The sequence below is a fragment of the Ammodytes marinus genome, assembly GCF_949987685.1.
Source record: "Ammodytes marinus genome assembly, chromosome: 17".
Taxonomy (NCBI): Eukaryota; Metazoa; Chordata; class Actinopteri; order Uranoscopiformes; family Ammodytidae; genus Ammodytes; species Ammodytes marinus.
Genome location: NC_137221.1, coordinates 1,491,871 through 1,501,870, shown reverse-complemented (window position 1 = coordinate 1,501,870; position 10,000 = coordinate 1,491,871). Strand labels below are relative to the sequence as shown.

The following is a 10,000-nucleotide window of genomic DNA, read 5'->3' as shown; positions in this document are numbered from 1 at the left end:
GTGTGTGAGAGTGAGTGAGAGAGAAAGATGAGGGTAGGAACACACACACAAAGGTTGCGTTCCGAATCGCATACTCTTTCTTTTTTCTATTCTACATACTACATCTGACTATAAAAATAATCTAGTTAGGATGCAGTAGGCAATAGCATACTATTGGGACATACTTTTCTCTCTTATTTCATCATAACATTGCGCCTTGATCTTGCCTCTTGCTTTTATATCCGTCTCATCCCCGTTTGTTTTCATACGGAGGCTTCGTCGATGTGACGTCACTTCACGTGCGCACTGGATTGTGGGTCAGAATCGCCCAAATAGGATGCAGTTTTCAACACTAACAATCTTGGCCGGATGAAGTAGAACATCCAGGTACCTCTAACCATCCTAAATCTGGCCACAAGAATCGGGACATCCTAAATCTTTTTTCTACATACTATATAGTAGAAAGTATGCGATTCGGAACGCAACCACAGTCTCTCACATACACTGCAGGCCCGGCTTCCCTGACAACATGGTCAAGGTAACGCCCCATGGAAACACTTTAAAGACCTGTAAAACAACCCACAGTGACTCCTTGGCCGTGTCTGAACTGCCATACTAACGTCCTACTCATACTCATTTTGACTTCAATTTGAGTATGTGACGGTTGGGTATGCGAGTTTGGGTATGTGAGAAATTCCCGGATGAGTACTAACTTCCGGGAAGATTTTGGGTATGAATCGATCGTATACTTTTCCTACTCAACCGCCCCACAATGCACTGGGTCAATTCTACCCGCCCAGGAAAATTAAATATTTTCGAGCAAGTTGCTAGGCAACAACATTGTTTGGGGTTCCGCGATCTGACAACTGTACGTGCAGTCATTCATAAACTCTTACAATAGATAAGAGATGAAGATAAATACCTAACAACATATAAGTGAAATGAGTGTTGTGAGTCTGATAGTGGAGAGAGATTAGAACAGATCGCTGTTCCACACACCGCGGCTCGTCCAGCTCAACTCACAGACAGCTGAGTGCTGATGAGCCGGACAGAGAGCGTCGGAGGGATCCTCCGCCTCAAAACATAATTATTATAAAACAAGAGGTCTAAAACACAGATGATGAACACAGGACTGTAAAAATCTAGTTCAATATCTAACCTGTAGAGGGCGGTTATAAGCTTAACAGTGTCTAAACTGCCTGAATCTTATAAGAAGAAGAAGAAATTCTTCATTGCTTGAGTATACTTCAACTGAGAACGTTTTAGACGCAGCTCGCATACACAATCGATCTTTGAGTAGAGAGTATGCAGTATATAGATGGTGAGTATGTAGGATGTAGGACGCTAGTATGGCAGTTCAGACACGGCCCTTCTCTACAATCGAGCCTAAAGGTCTATCTGTGTAACACCTTCTCTGATTGGTTAAGGTCTATCTGTGCAACACCTTCTCTGATTGGTTAAGGTCTATCTGTGCAACACCTTCTCTGATTGGTTAAGGTCTATCTGTGTAACACCTTCTCTGATTGGTTAAGGTCTATTTGTGTAACACCTTCTCTGATTGGTTAAGGTCTATTTGTGTAACACCTTCTCTGATTGGTTAAGGTCTATTTGTGTAACACCTTCTCTGATTGGTTAAGGTCTATCTGTGCAACACCTTCTCTGATTGGTTAAGGTCTATCTGTGCAACACCTTCTCTGATTGGTTAAGGTCTATTTGTGTAACACCTTCTCTGATTGGTTAAGGTCTATCTGTGCAACACCTTCTCTGATTGGTTAAGGTCTATCTGTGTAACACCTTCTCTGATTGGTTAAGGTCTATTTGTGTAACACCTTCTCTGATTGGTTAAGGTCATAAAATTCCTGGAAAAATGATGTCATTTTAAAAAACTTTTTTCCTGAAAATGTTTCTTCCTTTTTCTTTAAATTTTCTGGGAAGTGTGTGAATAATATTATTCACTTATTAACTTCCATACACTCTGTCCCTCAGACCCTCCCTCTCTCTCTCTCTCTCTCTCTCTCTCTCTCTCTCTCTCTCTCTCTCTCTCTCTCTCAATTCAATTCAATTCAATTCAATGAGCTTTATTGGCATGACTATTGTTGCAAACAGTATTGCCAAAGCATTACAGATAATACAAATAATAACAAAAGAGAACAGTCAGAACAATATGTATATATAACAGTTTCTATCACTCACTCCCTCTCGCTCTCTCTCTCTCTTTCTCTCTCTCTCTCACAAATATTACTAAAATAACATCCGGACATAACAATACATAGTTGGCTATGATAATATTTTTATTTATTTTTAATCTGCATGCATTGGTGTGCTTTTTGTTGTTATTTTTGTATTGACTCTATTTTTTATACATTGTACTATGGATCTTCATGTGTCCTGAATAAAATCATATATATATATATATATATAATATATACATTGCTGAGGTGAGACATCTAATGTGTCTTATTTACACATTAGATGTTATTGATTATCTCTCTCACATTAACTCTCTCTGTCCCTCAGACCTTCAGATACCAGCGTGTGGTCAGCACGATGCCATTGGCCTGCAGACCTGTCTCCCCCTCAGAGCAGCGCCCCCCTCTGGAGAGACAGGAGAAGCTCATGCCTCTCTGGCTCATGGTAAGGTAACACAGGAGAAGCTCATGCCTCTCTGGCTCATGGTAAGGTAACACAGGAGAAGCTCATGCCTCTCTGGCTCATGGTAAGGTATGAGCCAGGTCTGGGCTTTCCTACTTTATTTTGGGTTTTTTATTTTTCGACTTTTAAATATTTTCTTGTATTTTTTTTATTTTTTTTTATTTTAACTTTCCAACGTTAGTGGGGGTGCCCTTAGCTCAGTTGGTAAGGCGTCCCCCTCCCGGGCCGGGCCCAGCAGCAGACCCGGGTTCGATTCCAGCCCACGGTCGTTCTCTGCATGTTACTCCCTTCTCTGCCCCATTTCAACTCTGTCTCTACACTATCAATAAAGCATAAAAATGACCAAAACATATCTTAAGAAAAAAAAAAACTTTCCAACGTTAATCTTGATTTGTTTTTTGATTTTTTTTCTATTTTCTTCATAATTTAGTTTTTGACTTTTATAAAAAAGAAAATGAAAATCCTTTTTTCTGGACTTTATATCAACTTTTCAACCTTCTTCATGTGTTCTCCTTGTTGTTGACATGTGAAGGTGTTTGTAGTAACTCTAAACTCACCTGTTATCCTATCAGCAGGCCTCTGTCTCTCTCTCTGTCTGTATCTCTCTCTCTCTCTGTCTCTCTCTCTCTGTCTCTCTCTCTCTCTCTCTCTGTCTCTCTCTCTCTGTCTCTCTCTCTGTCTCTCTCTCTCTCCCCTGTGTGTGTGTTTTAGATCCGACTCCTAATTCTCCTTCTTTAACCTTTACTCTTCAGCGGAGTCTTCCCGTCATCTACTCTGCCATCAAACAATACATCGACCCTATTGGCTCATCGCCCGAGGCCCCTCCCCCTTCCAGTCATGTGACCATCTTAGGCTCCTCCCCCCAGAGCTACAGCTTCCCCCCCGGGACACGCTACCCGCCCCGTCTACCCAAACACACGGTCAGTAACAGACACGCTACCCGCCCCGTCTACCCAAACACACGGTCAGTAACAGACACGCTACCCGCCCCGTCTACCCAAACACACGGTCAGTAACAGAAAAGCTTCATTTAAATCTGGTGTTTTCAAGGTTTGAAATGGGTTTGAAATATGCACATTAAAGCTGGGGTATGTGAATTCTGAATGGTCAAAATTAACATGAGCGGGGGCGCCCTTAGCTCAGTTGGTAGGGCGTCCCCCCCATTGGCCTCGGCCAGCAGCGGACCCGGGTTCGATTCCAGCTCGCGGTCGTTCTCTGCATGTCACTCCCCTCTCTGCCCCATTTCAACTCTGTCTCTACACTATCAATAAAGCATAAAAATGCCAAAAAAAATATTGAAAAAAAATAAATAAATAAAAAATTAATATGAGCGGTAGGTACACTTTGACCAATCAGAGCGAGGCTCCGATTCTTTAAAATAATTCTTATTGGCTGTTGGGACTGTCAACTGTTCAGATCTCTATTTAACAAATATTTTTTTTTTTTTTCACTTAAATTTTTATTTCAAAATTCACATAGACAGTTCACAGTCAAAAATAATACGGTAAACAAAAAACAAAACAGAAACCAAACAGAAAATTGGCTTGGGAGTTACATTTCTCACAGTACTTCTTTTCTCTTCATGTCTTCATCTAAGTAATTTGTTCCTGTCCATATTCCTCGTCGCCGGTTTTGGTTCTGAATATTGTCCATTTCTCCCACTTTTCTTCAAGCTGTGCTTGTTGTAGTCTTAGGCGGTGTGTCAGTTTCTCCATTACATAGATTTCTTCTACTATGTCTACCCATTCTTTCTTACAAGGAGGCTCCACTTTACCCCATTTCCTAGTTATAGCCTTCTTACTAGCTATCAGTAGTATTTTAATCAAATATTTATCTCTCACTCTTATACTCTCTTTGGTAAAATTGAAATTACAAAGGTATAGTACCATATAGCTCATTGGAATATCATAACCTAATATATTTTGTACAGTTTCATGTACAATTCCCCAAAACTTAAATACTTTATTACATTTCCAAAATATGTGTGAGTGGTCTGCAGCATCCTTTACTCCACACTCTCTCCAACATGGTACATTTGTGTTATTATACTTGCTCTTGACCTTGGGCGTGATAAAAAAACGGACCAGATTTTTCCAAGAGAACTCCCTCCATATCCGCGAATTAGTGGTTGTCTGATGTGTTTTCCACATGTCTTGCCAATCATCATCCGAAATTTTCATATTAAACTCTGATTCCCATTTTTCCTTTATGTATTTAGTTGAATGTTTAGTTGTTGTCAATGTTTGATATAAAGCAGATATGATTCTTATTTTCTTTCCTTTGTATGTATTCATTATAATTTGGATCACACCATTCACTTCTGTGGAGGGGTCTATCTCGATTTCTTTTTTATAATAATCTCTTAGTTGTAGGTACCTGTAGAATTCCTGTTTATCCAAGCTATATTTATCTTTCACGTTTTGGAAACTCTCCAGTGCCCCATCCTTTTCTAAAGTACACCATGCCGTGACTCCCTTGTCTACCCACTGCTTGAATCCTTTATCATATTCAGCTGGTTTAAAATTACTGTCAAATGCTACCCATCTAAGAACTTTTGTTTCTTTCTTTATCTTATAATTTTTAATAACTCTAAACCATAGTTCAAGAGTAAATGTTGTAATTGAATCTATATTGTTTTTAATCCTTTTGTATATTTCTTGATCTCCAATAAGGCTCTGGATGGGATATTTTACAAATTCTATTTCCATGTCTTTCCATTTAGCCGTGTAATCTGGCATACACCAGCATATAATATGCCTAAATTGGGCCGCGTAGAAGTACTCTTTCAGTTTTGGGAGACCCATACCTCCTTTATCTTTTGGTAACTGGAGAGTTTCGTACCTAACCCTTGGTTTTTTGCCTCCCCAAATAAACCGAGATATTATCCTGTCCCAGGTCACAAATTGGGTTTGGGGGACTTCTACTGGTAGGGACTGGAATAAATAAAGAAGTCTTGGTTGTACATTCATTTTGATAATCTCAATTCTTGAGTTAAGATCTAGTGGTAAAGTAGACCATCTTTCCGTGTCTTTTTGTATCTCCTGACTTATCTTATCATAATTGGCTTTATAAAGTTTAGATAATCCTTTTGTGATGGTAATTCCCAGATATTTAATTTTCTTTAGGTTCCAATTTAAGTGGAATGCTTCCTGAATCTCCTTTGGTGGGGTGTAGTTAAGTGTTAAAATTTGTGTTTTTGAAACATTTACTTTATATCCCGAAAGGTGTCCGTACATTTCCAGCAGTTTCATCAATACAGGTAGTGATTTATTTGGTTGTTCGAGGAAGGCTACGACGTCATCCGCGAAAAGTCCTATTTTATGTTCCTTGCCATTTACTATAACTCCATGAAGCTCTTCATTTTGGCGTATTGCTTGTGCCAAAGGTTCGATAAAAAGCGCAAAAAGAGTGGGTGATAAACAACAGCCTTGACGAGTTGATCTCTGTATACTAAATTTGTCAGTAAGGTTTCCATTTATTTTGATTCTAGCAGTGGGCTGGTGGTATAATGTCTTTATGCACTGTATTGACTTACTATTGAATCCAAATCGTTCTAATACTTTATATAAGAATTCCCAATTTACCAAATCGAATGCCTTTTCTGCATCAATACTTACTAATATAGTACTTTGTTTTTTCTTTTGTGCTTGATCTACAATATGCAAGGCCCTTCTAATGTTATCATGTGTTTGACGTCCTTTAATGAATCCTGTTTGATCTTCATCTATCAGTTCTGTTATAAAAGTATTCAATCGTTTGGAGATAATTGTTGTATATATTTTGTAATCTACATTTAATAATGAGATTGGTCTATAGTTCTGACAGTGTTCCTTGTCCCTTCCTGGTTTTGGTATAATGGTTATAATGGCTTCAGCCCATGATGGAGGTATTTTATTGTTATGAAGAGTCCAATTAAAAGAATCCAAAAGTAGTGGCGTCAGCTCTTCCCCGAACATCCTATACCACTCTGCTGGGTATCCGTCACTACCTGGGGATTTATTATTTTTTAGTGTCTTTATTGCATCTTTCACTTCTTCTATAGTAATATTGGTTGTTAATGTCTCATTTTGTATACTACCAATTGATGGTAAATCCAAAGAATTTAAAAATAGCTTCCTTTCCTCCTCACATTCAGATGTGGGTTGTGTATATAGTTCCTTGTAGTATCCACAAAAAATGTTCTCTATATCCTCCGGTTTATCTGTTAATTCACTTGTATGCGGATCTCTGATTTTATGTATACTACTAAGTGCTTGTTGTTTACGTATACGTTTCGCCAGCAATTTAGTCGCCTTTGAACCTGCTTCGTAATAATTTTGTTTAAAGAATTTGTTCCTTTTTTCAACCTCGTCTAATAATATGTCATTTATCTTTTTTTTTACTTCCTTGATTTGTTGATATACCTTTGAATCTTCTGTTCTTTGATATCCCTGTTCTAATTCCCTCAGTTTCTCAGTATGCGTTCTATATGACTCCAATTGAATTCGTTTTGCATGCGCAGTTTCCGCTATCAATTTCCCCCTTATCACCACCTTCATGGCATCCCATAATATTGTTGGGTCTACTGCTCCATTGTTATTTTCCTCTATGTACCTTTTTATTTCTACTTTTACCTTCTCTTTTCGTTGTTCATTGTTCAATATTCCTACATTCAATCTCCATACAGTATTTCGTTTCCTGTTACTTAGACATATTTTTAAATAGAGTGGATTATGGTCAGACACGTCTGCCCCTCCTATTTCACATTCCGTCACTCTGTGTTTATCCCCTGTATTCAGTAGAAAATAGTCTATCCTTGAATGAACTTTATGTGCAGCTGAATAGTGCGTAAAGTCTTTTTCCAAAGGGTGCAGACTTCGCCATATATCTGTCATCCCCATCTCTTCTAGCGACATATTGACAAATCTTGTTAAAGGCATTTTCGTTCTCTTGAGACTTGTTGTATCCATATTGTGATTCATGACTACGTTTAAATCGCCCCCACAAATAAGGATTCCTTCTGTTTCTACTGCTATGACGTCGAAGAGGGACTTGAAAAAGTATTTGTCACTTTCTGGGGGTGCATATACATTTACCAGTGTGATTGGTTCATTTTCTATTCTTCCTTTTACTATTATATACCTTCCTTCTTTGTCTTTGATTTCCTTTTCGTAATTAAATTGTGTTGTGTTTGGTATTAATGTTGCAACTCCCCTCCTGCGTCCCTCTTTATATGTACTGTAGTATAAGCTCCTGTATCCGTATCTTTTCAGTTTTTCATGTTCTAATCTAGACAGATGTGTCTCTTGTAGGAATATAATTTGTGCTTTCTCCTTTTTCAATTTTCTCATCACCCTTTCTCTTTTCATCGGTACATTTAACCCATTTACATTCAGCGACATTATTTTGATGTTATTAGTCATTTACTGCTCTCTGAAAATATTCTCCCAAACCGTTACAAACTACATAAACATGAACATATAATAACTGAACACAAACCAAATACCTCCCGGACTTCCAAACATGGAGTATTCTTGTACTCCTCCCCGCGTCCCCGTTGGTGGGTGAAGGGGATATCCTCATCTCTAATAAGGGCCCCTCCCTAGACCTAGATACGCGCCCAGCTTGTGGGGTACCACAGCGCCTACACATGTCCAACTCAAATGCCTCGACCTCTCCCAGTCGGTTCTTAATATGTTATGCAAATTAAAGAAGTCCGAAAATGTTCAGATACTCACACTGTGGATTTATTCTTCTGTCAGTCTTTTTTCTTTTAGTTTGTTTATCCACTTAGTTCCGTACAGCGTTTATTAATTAGTCTTTTTATTCCAGTCTGTTGTTTTGATTCTTTCCTATCCCATTTTTTAAGCAGAACTTATTAGGGTTTCCACTGATAGTTGTGTAGCTTGTCTCTTGCTCGTTGCGCCGGGTCGGGTCCCCGGTCTTTCCCTCTCACTCGCTTCCACTCTGCCGCTCCTTGCATCCTTCCCTCGGCCACGGCTCCGGTGTCTCCGCCTGGCACGTCCGCAGTGTAGCCTCTTTCCTTCATGTCCCGCGCCGCTTCAGTGGCACTGTCATACATCTTCACTCCGTTGTTCCAGTGTATTCTCATTTTGGCGAGCGGCGTCTGGAAACGAATTCCCTTCTCCCTCAGTACTTTTTTAATGCCCGCGTATGCCCTTCGTTTCTGAACAATTTCTGTAGGATAGTCATGATCAAAGAAGATTTGTTTGCCTCCTACTTGTAGCTTTTTCTGCCAGGCTCTCTTCAAAATCATTTCCTTCGTCTCGAACTGTAGAAAGTTGGCAATAATTGACCTGGGCGCAGCGTTCGGGGTCGGTTTCTGGGCTAGGGCTCGGTGGGCTCGCTGGATCTGGAGGTTGGTCCCCTCCGGGAGCTCAAGTTCGGCTTTTAGAAGCTGCTCCAAGTATATGGCTGCCGAGCTCCCCTCCGTGTCTTCTGGTAGCCCAAATATTCTGATGTTGTTTCTCCTTGATCTCCCCTCGAGATCGGTTATTTTATCTTGCATTCGGCGTGTATGACCCATCAGCTCCGACAGCGCGGCACTGGTCTCCATTTTCCACTCTTCGACTTCTCCAATTCGCTCCTGAGCCTCGCTGATGTTCACCTGTTGTGCCTTTAGCTCGGTGTTGTTCTCCTTTAGCTGACGGTCTATTTCTTGCCGAAGGTTGGTGATTTCCTCCTTCATCTCTCTCTTCAGCTCGTCTTTAAATGTGGTCAGCTCCTGGCGTAGTTCTTGTTTGAGTTCCTTGATGTCCTTGCTGATAGTAGCAAGGCCGACTCTTAGCGTCTCCGCGCTGTCCATTTTCTCGATTGTCTCTTCTTCGTGTTCGCTAACCTCGTGTTCGCTAGCCTCGTATTCGGAGATTTCTTCCATTGCAGATTGCTCTTCTGTTTTTTTTTGCTGTCTGTTGTTTCTCTGACTTCTTCTCTTTCTTGACCCACTCATACTCTAGTTTTATTTGTCGAGTTATGTCTGAATAGTGGGAATATTTTACCGACTCTGGAGAGCTAGATAACTATGCGTCTACTCTCTCCGCCATCTTCCTTAACAAATATTTTAATTAAAAAAAAAAAATTTGATTTTTCTTCAATTTCTTCCTCATGTCAGAAAACTTGAAATGTTTTATTTATTTTGAAAGTATTTTGGAAATCTCTCTGAACCGTTTCAACAGTTGGACTTTCGACGAATCGGCTTCGTGCTGCTGCCTAAGCCCCTCCCCCCTGCCCCTGCCCTCCCTGTCTCCGTGACGACCAGAGAGCGAATCAGAAGCCACTATAAGACGCTCAGTCGCCTCAGGAGCAACGTGACTCCTCCCACTCCGCCTGAAGGCCACACCCCAAACCGTGATGTCATAAGAAACCAGGA

The 10,000-nt window shown here is 40.1% G+C and overlaps 1 protein-coding gene across 1 annotated transcript in view; it reads left to right on the top strand.

Annotated features, from left to right (window-relative positions):
* gon4la (gon-4 like a) overlaps positions 1-10,000 on the top strand; it is a 32,445-nt gene that overhangs the window by 17,233 nt on the left and 5,212 nt on the right. Inside the window, exons 19-21 of the mRNA XM_080044877.1 lie at positions 2,497-2,613; positions 3,384-3,551; positions 9,807-10,000. The exon at positions 9,807-10,000 is cut by the window's right edge and continues 229 nt beyond it. Coding sequence (XP_079901003.1) covers positions 2,497-2,613; positions 3,384-3,551; positions 9,807-10,000 — 479 coding nt within the window. The remainder of the gene's footprint in view (positions 1-2,496; positions 2,614-3,383; positions 3,552-9,806) is intronic.